This window comes from Hyperolius riggenbachi, chromosome 11 (genome assembly GCF_040937935.1).
Source record: "Hyperolius riggenbachi isolate aHypRig1 chromosome 11, aHypRig1.pri, whole genome shotgun sequence".
In the NCBI taxonomy this organism is placed as follows: Eukaryota; Metazoa; Chordata; class Amphibia; order Anura; family Hyperoliidae; genus Hyperolius; species Hyperolius riggenbachi.
Genome location: NC_090656.1, coordinates 208,575,792 through 208,596,328, shown reverse-complemented (window position 1 = coordinate 208,596,328; position 20,537 = coordinate 208,575,792). Strand labels below are relative to the sequence as shown.

The 20,537-nt window shown below is 42.5% G+C and overlaps 1 protein-coding gene across 5 annotated transcripts in view; it reads right to left on the bottom strand.

The window, feature by feature from the left end:
* Positions 1–3,289: 3,289 nt before the first annotated feature.
* Positions 3,290–20,537, bottom strand: part of ABCC8 (ATP binding cassette subfamily C member 8) — a 241,379-nt gene continuing 224,131 nt past the window's right edge. For all 5 annotated transcript variants that reach the window (XM_068260341.1, XM_068260342.1, XM_068260344.1 and 2 more), the window contains 3 exons: positions 15,773–15,906; positions 15,595–15,657; positions 3,290–3,564 (listed from right to left, as the gene is read on the bottom strand). In XM_068260341.1, the coding sequence (XP_068116442.1) occupies positions 3,427–3,564; positions 15,595–15,657; positions 15,773–15,906 (335 nt within the window). In that variant the 3' untranslated portion in view covers positions 3,290–3,426. The remainder of the gene's footprint in view (positions 3,565–15,594; positions 15,658–15,772; positions 15,907–20,537) is intronic.

The following is a 20,537-nucleotide window of genomic DNA, read 5'->3' as shown; positions in this document are numbered from 1 at the left end:
TATCTCAGAGACCTCAGATTCACATATCTGTACTGCTTAGCTTTATATTTACAGCTTCAGTGTCTGGTTAACCCCCAAAGAGTCCTCCAATATTTTGGTGGAACCTTAGAGTCATATATTTGACTTCTTTATATAAATCTCCTGGTGCTACTATGGCATTCCTACCATCAGTGTTCATGCCATAGTAGCTCTACAAAGTGATCTTCATGAAGTCCAAATTAAATAACAACAATTACGTAACAAAAACTTGTTTATTTTTTAACAAAGACATGTTTAATTACACACAGAAAGGAATTAAATAACATTTTAGAAGGGTATGCTGTTTGTGTGTTTGTTTCTACTGGTTTCATTGGCTAATCTCTGGTAATCCTAACATGGAAGATTTATGGGGAAACCAAAAAGCTGTGCGTTTGTTTTTTACTGGTTTCAACGGCTAAAGTAGGAATCACGCTATAGTAGCACCAATCTCCTGTATAACAAATAATAACTGGGTAGACCCACCTGAATGTTTCCTGATTGTAACAGCATTTATAATACAATATGCATGTTATGTTGTATGAAGCATAGTCAAATCCCATTTCTCTTATAAGGTCCATCCTTTCATCCTGATGTTCAGACCTATATGAATAAATGTTTCACCTATAAAAAAGTGGTTACATATTATGTCCAGTCTTAAAATTGTTGCCTTGTTGTTGCCTCCAAAGGCTAACATACCAGAAGATTAGTGATGGTGGGAAAGACGAATGATCTGAAAGTCAAGCTATGTCTTGTGCTCATTAATTAACCTTGTTGTGTCTGTTTGAGGGCTCTTTTACATTACATGCGATTCTGATTTTTGATGCCTATAAGTTTTGTTTTTGAAGTCTTACATGGTGTGTTTTTCTTCTTGTGTTGCTAGCATTCAGTAAAAATCACCTGATGCAATTGCGATCTGCAGTGTAAATGAAACCTGAAGGTGGGGCTGTAATGTGATGGTGTAACCAGGACAACGGTTGGGAGGGTTGTGTATCGCATCAAAATTTGCAATTACGCATCGTAATCATAATGTGATAGTTCAGAGAAAATCATAATTTCATATGAAATAGTAATAATTCATAAGCCCTCATACATACTATTGCTACCAAAATTGCTACATATGTTAAGGAGAATAGTGGGCACAAGTGAAAAAAATAATTTTTCCAAAAAACTTGTAGTTTTTGAGAAAATCGATTTTAAAAATTTCATTTTTCAGTTTTAAAAACGATTTTTTCTTTGCATTTTTAATATCGATTTTCTCAAAAACTACAAGGTCTTTTTGGAAAATTATTTTGATTTGGTGTCAATAGCAAGTTTGGGGGTTTTGCTATTCACTGCATGTCGGCATGAAATTAAGCGAAAATTACACAAAATTTTACACAAAATTACAAATAACTATGCAAAATCAATTGAATTTATAAATTGTAATTGTGTATACGTATAATTGTGAAAATCTATGCAAAATTTTGCGTAACCGTAATTAGCTGATTACGATCACCAATATTTTGCCCAGGTATGTTTGCACTGAAGGGTCTTTTTCTTGTCTCAGAAGATTGGAGGTATGGTTAACTACCTAAATATTATTCTCAGTCTCTAAATAAATCAATCATTGGTTTGAAATACAAAAGTGTTTTATGACTGGAAATCATGAGGAGGTAGTGGGCGCATCTATTACTCAAATATGTTGCAGTTAAAACTGTTACCCCCCCCCCCCCCCTCCCAAGAAGGTTTCATGGTATACAGATGTGTAATATACAGCAGAACATAGATATTCCGAGGGACCGTTAAGGTAGACATACATTGATAACTGTTTTAATAAGTTAGACCAGACCTTCTCAACCAGGAATCTGTGGAACGTCAGGGCTCATGAGAGGGAACTTTAATTGGGGGTGTGGGCTTTGCTGTTAAGGTGAGAAAGTTTGAAATGTTCCCCCTTAGCTCTTCTCTGTCCTCTCCCCTCATTGTCCTCCTACCTACCTACTTCTTCACTACCAGCACAAAGGTCATGTGACTATTGTGTACTACATATATGACTATTGTACCAAGGAGATCGATACTCAGGACAGGTGCACAGAGGATGAACAGGAAATAGAGAAAAAAAAGAAACTATAGCCAATGTGACCTTGCCAATTCCTACATGGGGGGTGGCAGCTGCATACTAATGAGGGGCACTACAGTATAATAAGGAACCTTAAAACAGGAGGCACTAAATAAGTGTGTTATCTGAACATTTGTATAGCGCTTTTCTCCTGTGGGACTAAAAGTGCTCAAGAGCTGTAGCCACTAACGAGGTGCTCAAAAGGCCACCCTGCAGTGTTAGGAAGTCTTGCCACTGTCACTGGATTTATGTACTCTGTGCAGAGCTGTATAACAAGTAAGCTATAATATGGAAGTGTGATAGAACATTAGATGATTGGTTCAGTGTACTTTATACAAAGACCATAGATATGTGTAGGGCTGGATAGTGTAATGGTTAAAGGCACGGGCTCTGACAGAGGAGACCAGAGTTTGAATCTGTACTTTCTATTCAGTAAGCCAGTATCCTATTCAGTAAGTAGTCCTTGGGCAAGACCTACTGAGCACACCCCTAGTGGCTGCCTCGTGGTGAAGGACAATAGATGTGACCCAGATGAGGGATATTTTGTGGTACGACTGGCTCTACGTACTCCATAAAGAGCTATACGATGTGTATTATAGACTATAGACTGTGGTAGGAAATTAGATGCGAGTCCAAACTGATGAGATAAACAATTATATTTACCCTCCTCCTAAAAATTACTTTTTAAAAGTATCCCGGGGTTTTCTTTTATATTGAAACATTTACAAAGCAGGCTAAATGTTTTACGGTCTCTAATCAGTGACAGCCTATTAAGTGTCCCAGAGTAAGAAAAAAATCAATAGTTAATGTATTTTATCTCTGTGACACCATTAGATGCAGCTAGTGATGTGATTGGCTCTGTATAAATCTATATAATGAGTAATATAGGATACAGACCATAGACTGCGGTCGCACATTGGCTGTGACACCATTAGGTGCAGCTAGTGATGTGATTGGCTCTGTATAAATCTATATAATGAGTAATATAGGATACAGACCACAGATTGCAGTCGCACATTGGCTGTGACACTGTTAGGTGCAAGTAGTGATGTGATTGGCTCTGTGTATTCTATACAGAACTGAGTACTCTGTTCATTCATTATTGCACAGTATGTTGGCACTGTATAAACACAGGCAGTAAATATTTCATTCAGAACAGACTCCACTCGGTAAGAATTCATGAAAAATCAGCAAAAGGGTTTTATTATTATGAAATAATCCATATTCTGATTTTATTTACATGCTATGTACACAATTAAAAAACTAGATGATCGATGAATTGCACTTCTGGAAGATTCTCTGGCTGGCTGGCACTACTTGTCCGCCTGCACATAAGAGGCAAACATGCTGTCCTCCCGCTCCAGCAGCAGCTCCGGCTTGTCATACTCCATGATGGCTCCTCGCTTCATGACAATCACCATGTCAGCATTCAGGATGGTGTGCACCCGGTGCTGCGGGAGGGGAGAGAAAGAGATGAGAGATGGGGAAGGGAGAGAGATATTGTAGAGAAAGAAAGGGTGGAGAGGTGTGTGTATGTGTGGAGGGGGGAGAAAGAGAAGATAGATGGGGGAGGGGGGAAAGAGGACAGATGGGGAGAGGAAGAATGAAAGAGAGGAGAGATGGGCAGGGGGGAGAAAGAGAGGAGAGATGGGGGAGGGAAAGAATTGAAGAGAAGAGAGATGGGGGGGAGAGGAGAGATGGGGGAGAATGAAAGAGAGGAGAGGTGTAGGTGTGGGGGGGGGGGAGAGAAAGAGAGATGGGGGAGGGGAGAAATGAAAGAGAGGATATACGGGGGGGGGGGGGGGGAGAAAGAGAGGAGTGATGGGGTAGGGAAGAAAAGAGAGGAGAGATGGGGGGGAGGGAGGTGAGATAGGGGGAAGAGGGGAAGAAAGAGAAGAGACACCGGGGGTGGGGGGGAAAGAGGACAGATGAGGAGAGAGAAGGGTGGGCAGATGGGAGAAAGGAAAAAAATTGCGGGGGGGGGGGGGGGGGGTGACAGATGGAGAGAGTGGAGAAAGAAGAAATGGGTGGAGGGGGTGGAGGAAGGAAGGAGGGGGCAGAATAAAAGGAGGAGAAATGGAGGGGGGGGGGGGTTTGAAGGAATTGAGAGATGGGGAGAGGGAATGATGCAGAAGAAAAAGTAGCAGGACGAAAATAGGGAAGGGGGTATATTAGACTTTCATTCCAGTGTAACAGATGCAAGACAATTATGGCTATATTTCTGCATTTGTAGCATCGTAAAAGGTTGCGCACTGCATGCAATTTTTATTTGCACTCACACATCAAAAAATGTTATAGAAATATATATATATATATATATATATATATATATATATATATATATATATATATATATATATATATATATATATGTATGTATGTATCTCAGAATGACAAAAAGCTGCAGGAGGTGCCCAAAAATGTATAACTCAAATATGAACCCTTTAAAAAGTGAGTTGTCCTATCTCCTCCAGACACACGGCAAGCACATACAAGCGATGCGCCAGGTGTGCTGGGTGCCCGAATCTGCAGGTGGACATGGTTGTTATATGAGATTCATCTTGAGCATACATGATTCACTCTGTACAATTTAAAGTGTTTGGCTATTACTAGTAGATATATATTCAAATTAGATGATGATGCAAACTACTAGAAATCAGTGAACCTAAAGATTATTGGTCCATGAGGAAGCAACAGAAAGCATAAAACTTGCATCTGGCGTGGACTTTTATGGTGTGACCTCAATAGTTGCAACAATTTTATGCTTGTCTATATTCTTGAATTAGGACATTGAAGTATATGATTTTCATATAATTATGTTTAATGTCACTATATGTTTTAATGACTATAATTGAAACCCATGTTTTCATGAAAAAGATGGGTGGTTTGGATATATGGTGCCAGTAATCCCCCTTCTTGGTGAGTAGTGAGTGCCTTGCGGTGCCTTACATACTTTCTTGTAGTTTGTATATTAGACTATGCAACAAGTGTTACAGGGAACACTACACTGGAGAAGCCTCACAGAAGCTACTGAAGAGAGTGACTCTGCACAGCTTTGCTCTAAAAGATTCCTTATAGCTTTAAAGCTACTATTCCAGAAAAAAATTGTACCAGAACATCACTGAAATGGTTAAACACAGCACTTTGTCCTGCTATGATGTAAAGGCTATTCAGCTTCAAATCTGCATCCAGACTGGAGATAACAATCTTTGTTTACATTCCAAAGTTGATAAATTTGTGTGTGACAAATAAAAAACACTCTCTGAGAAGCTGTCTCTGCTTCAGACACACACACAGTTCAGAACAGCTCATTAGAAGATTTCAATATATAATAAAAAGCAGTGGGAATAAAATGCAATGGCAGCTTTCAGGCAAGATAATTTGGAAACTTGTAATTTGTAGACAGACAATATTACTTGTGCACAAAAGCAAATATGATAACTGAGTAATAACAAGTAGGAAAACACATTTTTATTGAAAGTTATGTCAGAGTCTCTGACCACTTTAATAATAAAAATATACCCAGCACCCTTCCCCTCCAAGTGCCTACCAATAACCCCCTTCCCCCCAAAGCCTAACACTAACACCATCACCCAAACTACTGCTATTTGTAGCCAATCATGTACACAACAGATCATCGTCAGCTCTAATATTGGCCATTTGGCTACTACTACAGCATTGGGTGCCCAACTCATGCCCAATCACTGATCATTAGCAAACACATCTATTAAATACCTCCTGATGCCCACACCCGATTCAGCTGATTTGCAGATGTTAAGCTTCTCATGCTCTAACCAGTGAGAGACTCTTACCAGCTTATCCTGTGACAACCCGTGTTACTACAAATTAAAATAGGTCATCACCCCTTTTCAATGCTCCAGAGTAACAGGTGAGAATAATGAGAGTTGGTATCTGATTGGCTGCTATCACTGAGCAGTCAGTACACATTGCTTTTTGTACTATGGACTATACAGTGAATAGAAGTGGCAGCGGTGGAGCCGTCAGAGACATGAGGCATCATGTGTGACAGACAGGCACAATATTTACACAATGATTAGCAGTGTGAGTCACCATCATATCCTTGTCACAGTCATAAGGCCCGTTTTACCATCTGTGAGAGACATATTTGCTCCTTGCAAGAGACAGGCAGAGTGATGGCCACAGATCACCAAACTGCAGCACATGACACGACTGGCTACTTACTGCAGGGAACACAAATGGACAGTACAGCTCTGGAAACACCCTAGCTCCTTTTACAGGTCACCCCAACTCCTTCTACAGGCCCACTCCCAACTCCAGAGTGGTGTCCCAACCCTGGTTTCCTATTTCTTTCTGCAGCTCTGGTCCATCAGTGTTGTCCCCACCTCTAGCTAGCTCAAGCTGTCCTCCAACTCCTACCTGCAACTCAGGTCCCTTCATGTAGTCTCCTTGTCTGGCTTCCCAGGTCCCCCTGCAGCCTAGGACCCCATGCTGTCTTCATCCCTGACTTAAGCCTGACCCAAGACATTCTATAGCTCTGGGGCCCATGTGGCGTTCTTTTCCTTGCTCTCAAATTAGTTCTTCAGTTGTCAGTTACCTAGGCTGCCTTCCCCAACTCTGATTTGTAGCTGCTGTCTCAACCTTATATACCACCCCCAATAGTGTCCTTAATCCTGGCTCCTTTCAGATCCCTACAGCTAAGGTCCTCCACTGGATCCTTGAGTCCCTCTTTAACTCTGGTCTCCCTGTGTGGTCCTCTTTCCTGACTCCCCAGGTTTAATTTGAGCTTTGCAACATCCCACGCTGTCCTCTCCAGTGGCTTAAATCTGCAGCTCTACTGGACTCCTCCCATGCTGTCCCTTACCCAGGATCCTCTACAGCATACCCAGGATCCTCTATAACATTGGGCCTCCTCTGCTATCCACTCCACAGTTTTGGTCCCCAAGGCAGGCTACAACTTGGTACAATTAACCAACAACATGGCCTAACATACCACTGCTGTGCTCATGACATGCAGCTATACTTGTCCTTCAAACTTGGTAGAACAGACCCTACTCCAAAAATAATAATAATAATTCTTGCTTAGCTGAGCTACAAGAGTGGATGAATGACAACTGTCTGAAACTGAATGCTGACAAAACGGAGGTCCTTGTTGTCCAAAGCCAACGCTTGGCATCAAAACAGCTCTATTCAAAATCAACACCAATCAGAATAGGGAATTCAGACACAAATAGCTATGAGCTTGTGTGCAGCCTTGATGTGCTAATCGATGGTAAAGAGAGCTTCAGCAACAAAATCTCGGCTAAAGTCAAATATTCCTACTTTCACCTGAGGAACATTGCAAAAATGAAACATCTCATTCCCCCAGAGGGTCTTCCAACCCTAGTTCATGCCTTCATCACATCATGGCAATGCCCTCTATACAGGCTTCCCAAACAAGGACCTGTACCAGCTGCAAATAGTGCAGAATGTTGCTGACAGATTGCTAAAAAAGCCTTGCCACTGTCACATTACACCGATTCTTCACTCATTGCACTGGCTATCTGTAAAAATGGAGAATACTCTTCAAGATTGGACTGTTGACTTTCAAATCCCTACACTTTGGGCCCTGGATACGTGAAGGACTTTCAGAAACGTCACCTCACAACCTCAGTTCAGCAGGATCCATAAACTTGGTTACTCCCTGAGTGTACACCAAAACCTTTGCAGCCAGAACTTTCTGTCATGCTGCCCCTACCCTTTGGAAATTCCCTACCACACTCAGTAAAGACAACTCCATTTCTGGAGTTATTCATATCCAGACTGAAAAACTACCTGTTTAGCCTGGCATTTGCAGACTTAAAGAATTCTTCCTCTGTACCAAAATTTACCAATCAACCAAATACTGGTCTGAGACAAGCTTATGCGTTTGGAGTCCTACGGGAGAAAAATGCTTTACAAATGTTGTTTGCATTGTCCCATCACTTGGTCCTGTAGGTCCCTCCTCAGCATTGGACCTGCTATGCAGTCTCCGCTCCTTGGTCTCATCTGCAACTCTGCTCCCCCAACCCTCCTCCCATCCTGACTCTTCTCTGACAACATCCCCCCAAATGTAAATGCAGAGATGGAACATTTCCTCACGTGGGCGTCTGACCCAATTCTCTCTCCCATGGAGGAACACTGTTTATGTCTCTTATCTGCAGAATGTTCCGGTAATCTGAGCACGATTACAGACAATGCACACAGCATTAACCCCTGCCAGTGCTGAGAGCATCAATCACAGAACTGCTGTATAAATGAGCTGCAACAATCACAGCTGTGCTCCTGCCGCCAGTAGATGGGGAACTTCGCTCAGTATTGAGCTCTGGATGAGGCAGAAAAGTAACTGATGAGTTTGAGGCATCAACCTGCTTCGTTTGACTACTCCAATGTCATCCATTACTCCTCCCTGATCTGTAGCTGGAAAACTAAAGAGGGCTATACACACATCAATATTTTTCCAATGCGGTATAATGATCAATCTCTCTATGATCACATAATGATAAGAGAGGAATCGATCAAACTGCAATGATTCCTTTTTAAGGTGCTATATAGGCAGATCGACCAAAAGGCAGATCTCTCTCTCTGACTGAATCTGATCAGTGAGGAATCGGTTGCTTGCTCATACACAGCAGACTGATGATCTATCCAAAATCGGCCCAGTGCAGCCACCTCCGCCACCTGTCTGGCAGCCTCTATGTATGAAAACCCCCCACAGGTGCTTGTGCTCTGTAAAATTTTACCTGTCCACTGGCCTGACTCCTGGCCTCCTCTGGCGTCACCCCCATGTCCACCATTAACATGAGCACGTGTACCACTTGGCACAGGTGCGTGCGTGACGTCATACACGTGCCAAGTGTTATACCCACTTGCAGTAACAGCGGACACACGAGTGATAGAGGAGGAGGGAGGAAGATACACCAGTGGACAGGTGAGAATTGAAACTGCTACATACAGCCTTGGGGAAAATTTACACTTGTTCCGGGTGTTAGTCACGTACGTCAATTGTCGCAATATTGGACGCCATTACCGCCATGCACATGATCAAGCACTTTCAACCAAGATTTTCCAGAATGTCCAATCGATGCCTTCGATCGGTTTTAGTTTGAAGTTGATCGAATCAATGATCTGACTGACATGCTGCAGCACCGATTTCCATCTGGTTCCATAAAATTATCGAATCAGATGGTTGATTGACCCGCAATATCACCTGTTATATGGCCACCTTTAGTCTTACTACCACACTTGTCCTTTGGTTGGTCCCTTCACAAGTATGGCAACCTTATGGATCAAGCAGCAGTGAATGTTCCTCCTTCCCACTGGTCAGTAGACATTGAGGTTGGCCTGTGATTCGGTCCCAGTGTTTTCGGCTCACTTTATTTTTGAGTTTGACACCCTTGGCTTAGGGTATTGTCTGTAGTCCTTTAAAAGCTTTCACATAACATCACATGGATAACTTGAAGGATGGATTGTGGAATGAACATTTAACGGTCGTTTTACATGATCTATCTTCCAGCGTGCATGTTGCTTTAACCTGGAACACAACGGCAGCAGAAGACGCAGCAGCAGGGCCAAGGGGAGACACAAGCAGAGAGTGGCTAACGACAGGAATCCCAGCAAAGGTAGCTATTCCAATCCCTCTCCAGTAAGTGCCATTTCATATTACTCTGCATTAGGGAGTAGGGAAACCCACTGATGGCCTTGGTAGTCCTTTGGATGCCCCTACTTATGTACTCAGCGATAAAGTGTACTTTATTAACAACTAGCTGATTGCCCGGCGTTGCCCGGGTATGTATTTGGTTGGTGTTGGCTCCGCCTACTTTTTCTAACCCTAACACACAATTACTCACTGACCAAGTTTGTGAGCTTTGCGATCTTTGGTATCAATAATGTGCATTGAAATGAAACAAATCTGATTGGCTGTGTGTGGCTCCACCCCCTTTTCTGAATTTGAACCCCAGTCACCCAATAACCAACTGTACCAGGTTTGAGGCCTGTGCCATTAACAGTTCAAGAATGGTAGCAATTAAATATTCCCCTTGAAAAGCAACAGGTGAAGTTTAAGTTACTTTTGTAGGCTCCACCCACTTTTCTGAATATTAATCCCAGTCACCCAGTGACGAACTGTGCAAAGTTTAAAAACCCTGCCATTAACAGTGTAAGAATGGCTGCAGTTTACATTTTCCCAGTGAAATTTGTATTTGTCTCCACCCACTGATGACCTGGCATTGCCCGGGTATGTATTTGACTGGCGTTGGCTCCGCACACTTTCTAACCCTAACACACAAACACTCAATGACCAAGTTTGTGAGCTTTGGGGTCCTTGGCATCAATAATTTGTATATTCCCATAGAAATTAAACAAATCAGATAGGCTGTTTGTGGCTCCGCCCCTCTCCAGCATTTGAACCCCAGTCACCCAATAATCAACTGTAGCAGGTTTGAGGCATCTGCTATTAACAGTGTAAAATGGCAGCAATTTAAATATTCCACTTGAAAATCAACAGGTGAATTTTGATTGGCTGTAATAGGCACCACCCACTTCCCTGAATATTAATCTCAGTCACTCAGTGACCATCTGGGCAAAGTTTGGGAACCCTGAAATAAACAGTGTAAGAAGGGCTGCAGTTTACACTTTCCCAGTGAAATTTGTTTTTTGGCTCCGCCCACTTTTTGTAACCTGGACACAAAGTCACTACTCAATGCCCACGTTTGTGAGTTTTGGGGTCCTTGGCATCAATAATTTGTATTTTCCCATGAAATGAAACAAATCTGATTCACTGTTTGTGGCTCTGTCCCCTTTTCTGAATTTGAACCTCAGTGACTCAATGACCAACTGTACCAGGTTTGAGGCTTGTAACATTAACAGTGCAAGAATGGCAGAAATTTTAATATTCTCCTTGAAAAGTGACATGTGATTTTTGATTGGCATTTTTAGGCTCCACCTGCTTTTCCGAATATTAATCCCAGTCACCCAGTAACCAGCTATGCTAAGTTTGAGAACCCTGCCATTAACAGTGAAGAAGGGCTGCAGTTTACAATTTCCCAGAAAAATCTGTTTTTAACTCGACCCACTTTTTGTAACCTTGACACACAGTCACTACTCAATGACCAAGTTTGTGAGCTTTTGGGTTCCTGGCATCAAAATTGTGCTAATGGAAGCAGTTTATCCAGCAAAGAAATCTGTCTGTTTTTGGCTCCGCCCCTTTACTGAATTTGAACCCCAAACACTTAATGACTGACTGTAGCAGGTTTGAGGCCTCTGCTATTAACAGTGTGAGAATGGCTGCAGTTTCAATATTCCCCTTGAAAATCAATAGGTGAATTTTGATTGGCTCTTGTAGGCTCCACCTACTTTTCCGAATATTAATCCTAGTCACCTAGTGACCAACTGTGTGAAGTTTGAGAACCCTGCCATTAACAGTGTAAGAAAAGCTGCAGTTTACACTTCCTCATGTAAAAAGTTAGTTGTTGGCTCCGCCAACTATTTTTAATCTTGACATACAGTCACTTAATTACCAAGTTTATGAGCTTTGGGGTCTTTGGCATCAATAAGTTGCATTTTACCATTGAAAATAAACAAATCTGATTGGCTGTTTTTGGCCCGCTCCCTTCAGAATTTAAACCCCAGTCTCCCAGTGACTGACTGTAGCAGATGTTAGGCCTCTAGAGTGCATGATGTTAGAGTGCATGAATAGCAGCAATGTAAATATTCCCCTTGAAAATCAAAAGGTGAATTTTGATTGGCTGCTGTAGGCTCCACCCACTTTTCTGAATATTAGTCCCAGTCACCCAGTGGCCAACTGTGTCACGTTTGAGAACCCTGCCAATAACAGAATGGCTGAAATCAATCTAACAAATCTGATTGGCTGTTTGTGGCTCTACCCCTTTAGTGAATTTGGGCCCCAGTCACCTAATGACTGACTGTATAAGGTTTGAGGCCTCTGCCACTAAAAGTGTAAGAATGGTGTGAATATTCCCCTTGAAATTCAATAGGTACATTTTGATTGGCTGTTGTAGGCTCCACCCACATTTCTGAATATGCATCCCAGTCACCCAGTGGCCAATTGTGTAAAGTTTGGGAACCCTGCAATGTAAAAAATGAAGTTGTTGGCACCGCCCACTTTTTCTAAGCTTGACATACAGTCACTCAATTATCAAGTTTATCAGCTTTGAGGTCCTTGGTATCAATACTTTGTATATTCCCATTGAAAAGTAAACACATCTGACTGTTTGTGGCTCTGCCCCCTTCCTGCATTTGGACCCTAGTCACCCAGTGACCAACTGTACCAGGTTTGAGGCATTTGCTTTTACCAGTATAAGAGAATGGTAGCAGATGAGATATTCACTTTGAAAATCAAAAGGTGAATTTTTATTGGCTGTTGTAGGCTCCACCCACCTTCCAAAATCTTAATCTGTCACCCAATGACCAACTGTGCAAAGTTTGAGAACCCTGCCATTAACGGTGTAAGAATGGCTGCAGTTTATATTTTCCCAGTAAAAGTTGTTTTGGCTCTGCCCACTTTTTGTAACCTTGACACACAGTCACTCAATGACCAAGTTTGTGAGCTGTCAGGTTCCTGGCATCAAAAATGTGTGAATGGAAGCAGTTTATCCACCAAGGAAATCTGATTGGCTGTATGTGGCCCCGCCCCTTTAGTGAATTTGGACCCCAGTCACCCAATGACCGACTGTAGCAAGTTTGAAGCCTCTGCCATTAAAAGTGTAAGAATAGCAGCAGTTTAAATATTCCCCTTGAAAATCAATAGGTGAATTTTGATTGGCTGTTGTAGGCTCCACCAATTTTCTTGAATCTTAATCACATTCACCCAGTGACCAAGTGTGGCAAGTTTGAGAACCCTGCGATTAACAGTCTAAGAATGGCTGCAGTTTACATTTTCCCATTTAAAATGAACGGCTGAAATTTGATTGGCTGTTTTATGCTCCTCCCACTTTTCCTGGATTTGTAACCTCGGTCACCAAGTGACCAGCTGTGCCAAGTGTGGGGACTCTGGCTTGATTACTGTGAGAATGGAAGCCTTTCACATTTTTTCCATTGACTTGAATGGGTGGAATCTGATTTGCTGTTTGTAGCTCCGCCCAGGTATGCAGGGGGGCCGCGAGACCCCCAGAACATATCATCCCAGGTAGTAAGGGATCTGTGTAGCAAGTTTCGTTCAAATCGGTCAAGCCGTTTTCGAGTGATCGCGGCACATACACACATACATACATACACACACACACACACACACACACACACACACACACACACACACACACACACACACACACACACACACACACACACACACACACACACACACACACACACACACACACACACACACACACACACACACACACACACACACACACACACACACACACACACACACACACACACACACACACCCGATTTTATATATATAGATAAAGTACACTTTATTGTTAATGGGGCTGATATACTGCTGGGGATTTTGGTGGAGGGGGGATGTTGTAAATATTGTTGTTGTCTATGCACTGTACACTTTATTCACCTCCTGACGAAGCCCTTTGGGGTGAAACTTCAGAGACAATTGTATACCTGGTTCATAGCTATCTCGTCACTTTTTTGGTTACCTATACACATGTGTGAGATAGCTACACCCCTCCCTGGCTGTCGACATTAAAGAGAACCCGAGGTGTGTTTAAAGAATGTTATCTGCATACAGAGGCTGTATCTGCCTATACAGCCCAGCCTCTGTTGCTATCCCAAACCCCACTAAGGTCCCCCTGCACTCTGCAATCCCTCATAAATCACAGCCGTGCTGTGAGGCTGTGTTTACATCTGTAGTGTCAGTCTCAGCTGCTCCCCCGCCTCCTGCATAGCCCCAGTCCCTGCCCCCGTCCCTTCCCTCCAATCAGCAGGGAGGGAAGGGATGCAGGCGGGGACTGGAGTTCTGCAGGAGGTGGGGAGAGCAGCAGACTGACACTATAGAGGTAAACAGAGCCAGCTCTGACAAGCTGTTTGTCAGCAGCGTGGCTGTGATTTATGAGGGATTGCAGAGTGCAGGGGGACCTTAGGGGGGTTTGGGATAGCAACAGAGGCTTGGCTGTATAGGCAGATCCAGCCTCTGTATGCAAATAATATTCTTCAAACCCACCTCGGGTTCTCTTTAAGGGGAGGTGGGGGATCAGCGGAGACCTGAACACATGTGTAGTGCATGTTATCTGTTGGATGACAAATATTGACCGTGTCGACAAATGTTTTTATTGTTAATAAAGTACACTTCATCACTGAGTACATAAGTAGGGGCGTCCAAAGGACCACATTTTGTATATCTTGTTTCCCTAGCATGATTTTCTGATATTTTGCAAAGGCCTTGGCAGTCCAGCAGGGGCAGCAAAGGGAAATACTCTTCCCTGCTCTGCACCTTTTACTGACCTGAATCTACAGTATACTGAGATGTGATGCAGAGCCTTTTTTGCAAAATAGAAAATCTTGGTTTATGTGTATTATATATGGAGTATATAAGTATGTATTTCTTCTCGTGTCACACTAGGTGCCCAGTGTGAGGCAGAGTGGGGTCATCCACAAGGCAATTCTCAGCAGCTGCCTAGAGCATGGAGAGAGGCTAGGGTCCTGGTGGACGCTAGCTCCCACCAAATCAAACTAAAAAAGCCAGGTGATGCTCAGTGGTGGAAAAAAAGTGCTATGTTGTATAGGACGCCACTTCTTGTTAATCCTTTTCTGGCGTGGGGACTGTGGGACATAAAATTAGTGCGGATTCTTTTTATTCAGCATAAAATATGAGCACTGGTGTTACCTAATGATATCTGGCCGGGGTCAGTTAACTACAAGATACACAGTACCAAGCTCTGAATTCCTCCCTGGATGATCATGGGTCACTTACAGCTTGTTTATATCATGTGACCACAAGCAATAAATAACAAGCTCTGTGGAATTAACAGTGGCCCCTGGGGAAGTTTTATACAGCCCAATCATCACCAGATGCTTCCTGTACTGATCAATACTGATGCAATGTACCTTGCTTAATGAAGTTCTCCGGGGATAGAGAACATAAATTAAACAGCAAATCTGGCCTAATTAAATGTATTACACTATTTTCTACTATAAGGTGGGAAGAGCTCATCACCAGGGCTATGGAGTAGGTACAATAAGCATCCGACTCCTCAGTTTATGAAACCACCGACTCCTACTTCAGGTACCTGAAATTGCTCCGACTCCTCAACTCCTACTTCACAGCCCTTGCAGGGCTATGGATTGAATACAAAAAAATAATCTGACTCCTCAGTTTAAGAAACCACCGACTTTGAGTCCAGGTACCCAAAAATTGCTCTGACTGTGACTCCACAGCCTAGCTCATAACCTTCACTTGGATCGCCTTTCTCGGAAAAACTTGACTATCTCTGAGATATGATTAGTTGTCTCATAAATTCCTCCCAGTGATGTGTGGAATGAGCCAGCAAATTCCTGGTACTTACTGCTATAATGACCACTGTCCGCTCATGGAAGGCCGTCATCACCACCTTCTGTAAGATGTTTTCCTGGGAGAGGAGACAGAAGAGTTATCAGAGCAGGTCACATGAGCAATAGACATCCCCTTCCCTCCTGACCAGCTCCGCGGGGGCGGTCCTTAGACTGCCCTCTCGATACACTTACAGTGGCCATGTCTATGGAGGCAGTGGCTTCATCCATGATTAATATGCTACTTTTCCTCACAAATGCTCTGGCTAAACAGAAGAGCTGCCGCTGCCCAACGCTAAAATTCTCTCCGCCTTCTGTCACTGAAGCATCTGGGGAAGAAAAGAAAAAAGGTCACTACACTAGCCAATCACAACCCTCCAATGTTATAATTATTCACCAGTGCTGATGTGTCAACAATAAGAAAACAAAGAGTCTTGTCTTTACATAATTACCTCCTACCGCTTTTCTATTTCTGCAGAATGGCATTAATGAGTACAGATGTTCTATAACATGCAAATTATTCCAGCTTACATGTAATTTTCATACAAGTTCTGTGCAGCTTCTTTATGTTTATTTCCCTGCTGCTCTCCTGTTTGGAAAACGGTAGGACTTCTTTTTTTTATGTGTAAAACTAGCCTTATAGCCCCAGTTCAGGCACAAATGTTTTTGTTTAGATTATGTGATCCGTGTAAAAATTCCGTGGCAGGGTTTGTTTATGTCCATATAGAAACTCCTTGATTAGCTCAGGCCAAATAAATCAGTTGTAAACTACCTGGTGAGGAGGGGTCTGACATTGGCCACTTTCTGCACCACTGACGACCTGTAATATAGGCTGCAGTTCTCTCAGACAGATTTAGACTCTGCCAGCTTCCTTTACAATGAACCTATGACACCATGAGCAGCCAGAACCACAGAGCTTGAAATCTGGCTCTTTCAAAAGGTCAGGTGCATATTTGGGTAATATTGTGCCTGTGGCAAACATTGAAATTGTGCCCACCCCCAGTCAGAGCCGCCTCCCCCTCTAAAAACAGCATACTTTCTCATGTACATGTGCTATAGTTGCCTTTGTTTTCTGTCTCATGTATTGCTGAAGTTATTTTTTTGGAAATATCTCTTCTTATTCCCTCGCTATCCTCTTTTCTAACACTAAGCCAAGTGCCCCCTACATACATAAATTAAGTAGTCATGTTCCCTGGATATCAGAATCTGATCTGACGTCTGAGCGACGGGGAGTCACTGAGACAGGCATGGCTGCGCAGCACAGAAGCAGGTATGGAGCCCACAGTGAGGTGGCGCCCATGGCACTAGCTATGCCTGTACCCCTCTAATACGCCTCTGTTTCATGACAGTCTCTGGTCATGCAATCAAAATTTTGCTGTGGAAAGCTCATTTACAAAAAAGGAACCCTTTGAGCCCACTGACTATTCATCTATTAAACAGTATTTTTAAGACCTGTGCCAGGAGATCGGAACTCCATACACACTTCCAAAACTGTCTTTTGTGACCATCTTGGCCAAAAATCCTCATTGCATTCATATATCTCTTAGATGTTAGCCTCGCTTGTAGTGAACTCCTGGGTAGAATTCTCCCCCCTCCACCCCCAGTCTATCTATTTCTACTCTACACACCCACCCTTCTCTCTCCCACCCACTCACTTCATCCTACTTCACGGATATCTCCCCTCCCTCCTTCCCCATCCTGTCTCAAAACACCTCCCCTTCCGCTTTCCCCATCCTGTCTTACAAACACCTCCCTGTCCTCTTTTCCATCCTGCCTCACAAACCCCTCCCCTTTCTCTTCCCCATCCTGCCTCACAAACACATCCCATTCCTCTTTCCCCATAGTTACATAGTTACATAGTTATTTTGGTTGAAAAAAGACATACGTCCATCGAGTTCAACCAGTATAAAGTACAACACCAGCCTGCTCCCTCACATATCCCTGTTGATCCAGAGGAAGGCGAAAAAACCCTTACAAGGCATGGTCCAATTAGCCCCTAAAGGGAAAAATTCCTTCCCGACTCCAGATGGCAATCAGATAAAATCCCTGGATCAACATCATTAGGCATTACCTAGTAATTGTAGCCATGGATGTCTTTCAACGCAAGGAAAGCATCTAAGCCCCCTTTAAATGCAGGTATAGAGTTTGCCATAACGACTTCCTGTGGCAATGCATTCCACATCTTAATCACTCTTACTGTAAAGAACCCTTTCCTAAATAAATGGTTAAAACGTTTTTCCTCCATGCGCAGATCATGTCCTCTAGTCCTTTGAGAAGGCCTAGGGACAAAAAGCTCATCCGCCAAGGTATTATATTGCCCTCTGATGTATTTATACATGTTAATTAGATCCCCTCTAAGGCGTCTTTTCTCTAGACTAAATAAACCCAGTTTATCTAACCTTTCTCGATAAGTGAGACCTTCCATCCCACGCATCAATTTTGTTGCTCGTCTCTGCACCTGCTCTAAAACTGCAATATCTTTTTTGTAATGTGGTGCCCAGAACTGAATTCCATATTCCAGATGTGGCCTTACTAGAGAGTTAAACAGGGGCAATATTATGCTAGCATCTCGAGTTTTTATTTCCCTTTTAATGCATCCCAAAATTTTGTTAGCTTTAGCTGCAGCTGCTTGGCATTGAGTACGATTATTTAACTTGTTGTCAATGAGTACTCCTAAGTCCTTCTCCAAGTTTGATGTCCCCAACTGTATCCCATTTATTTTGTATGGTGCTAGACCATTAGTACGTCCAAAATGCATGACCTTACATTTGTCAACATTGAATTTCATCTGCCATGTATGTGCCCATATAGCCATCCTATCCAGATCCTGTTGCAATATGACACTATCTTCCTGAGAGTTGATGATTCTGCACAATTTTGTATCATCTGCAAAAATAGCAACATTGCTCACTACTGCATCTACTAGGTCATTAATAAATAAATTGAAGAGCACTGGACCCAGAACAGACCCCTGTGGGACCCCACTGCTAACAGTCTCCCATTTTGAGTATGATCCATTGACCACAACTCTTTGTTTTCTGTCCATTAGCCAGTTCCCTATCCATGAACACAGACTCTTCCCCAGTCCTTGCATCCTCAACTTTTGCACCAGACTTTTGTGGGGAACAGTGTCGAAGGCCTTTGCAAAGTCCAAGTATATCACATCTACAGCATTCCCAATATCCATATTAGCATTCACTACCTCATAAAAGCTGAGCATGTTAGTCAAACAGGACCTGTCTTTAGTAAACCCATGTTGATGCTGAGAAATAAGATTATTTTCTACTATGAAGTCATGTATAGTATCTCTTAGTAACCCCTCAAATAGTTTACATACAACTGATGTTAAACTTACAGGTCTAAAATTTCCTGGATCAGATTTTTTGCCCTTCTTAAATAATGGGAAAACGTGGGCTGTACGCCAATCCACTGGGACTCTGCCAGTTGCAAGAGAGTCACAAAAGATAAGATAAAGGGGTTTATCTATAACTGAACTTAATTCCCTTAGGACCCGAGGATGCATGCCATCCGGGCCAGGTGCCTTGTCTATTTTTAATTTATTTAGTCTTGCCTTCACTTCTTCCTGCGTTAAGTATTTAATATTACAGTTAGAAGATTGAGACTCTTCTGCCTCTGTAGTTTGCAACAGTGCTGTTTCTTTTGTGAAGACAGAAGCAAAGAAAGCATTTAATAACTCTGCCTTACCTTGGTCATCCACCATTGAGTTCCCATCCTCATCCTTTAGGAGTCCTATAGAGTCAACCTTTCTTTTTTTAGAGTTAATGTACTTGTAAAACTTTTTTGGGTTAGATTTGATATCCTTAGCGATTTGTTTTTCAGCTTCAATCTTTGCCTGCCTAATTTCTTTTTTTACAATTTTTATTGCACTCCTTATAATTGCTTAGTGCAGCCTCGGTCCCCTCCTGTTTTAAGACCTTATAGGCATTCTTTTTCCTCTTCATTTTATCTTTAACCTTTCTATTCATCCATAGAGGCCTTTTTTTATTCCTAGACATTTTGTTTCCATATGGGATATACATACTACAGTATTGATTGAGTATAAGTTTAAAAGCTTGCCATTTCCCTTCAGTGTCTTCCCCTTGTAGTACATTATCCCAGTTCACCAAACTTAGTGCCTGCCTAATTTGAGTGAACTTTGCTTTTCTAAAATTCATAGTTTTAGTGGTCCCGCTGCCCCGTGGCCTATCAGTCACCAGATCAAACGTTATCATGTTGTGATCACTATTTCCCAAATGTTCTTGAACCTGCACATTTGATACATTATCTGGTCTATTAGAAATAATCAGATCCAGTAACGCATGCCCCCTAGTTGGTTCAGTTACCATTTGAGTCAAGTAATTGTCCCGTAGTGCTGCCAGAAATCTGCTGCTTTTACCAGAATGGGTAGCCTCAATACTCCAGTCAATGTCTGGAAAGTTGAAGTCGCCCATAATTATGACCTCATTTTTACCTGCAGCTTTTTCAATCTGCTGTAGTAATCGCAGTTCTGCAGCTTCATTAATAAGAGGTGGCCTGTAGCATACCCCAATAAGCAATTAGCAACTTTTATTTCCACCATGAATATTTACCCAAACGGACTCCACATCTTCGCAATCTTCCTCCATCTCATCGTTGAGGACAGCTGTAAGAGAATTCTTAACAAAGAGACAAACCCCTCCACCTTTTTTCCCTGTTCTATCCCTCCTAAACACATTGTATCCTTTTAAATTAGCTATCCAGTCATGGCTTTCATCCATCCATGTCTCGGTTATTCCCACAATGTCATAGCCTTTGTCATTCAGAATGAACTCTAGTTCGTCTATTTTATTTGCAAGGCTCCGAGCATTGGTTACCATGCACTTTATATTTTTACCACCACATTTACCAATTTTGTTTACATGAAATTGGCTACTTGAATTTTTACCAACCTCCTTAATCTTTACACTGTCCCCACCCCCTC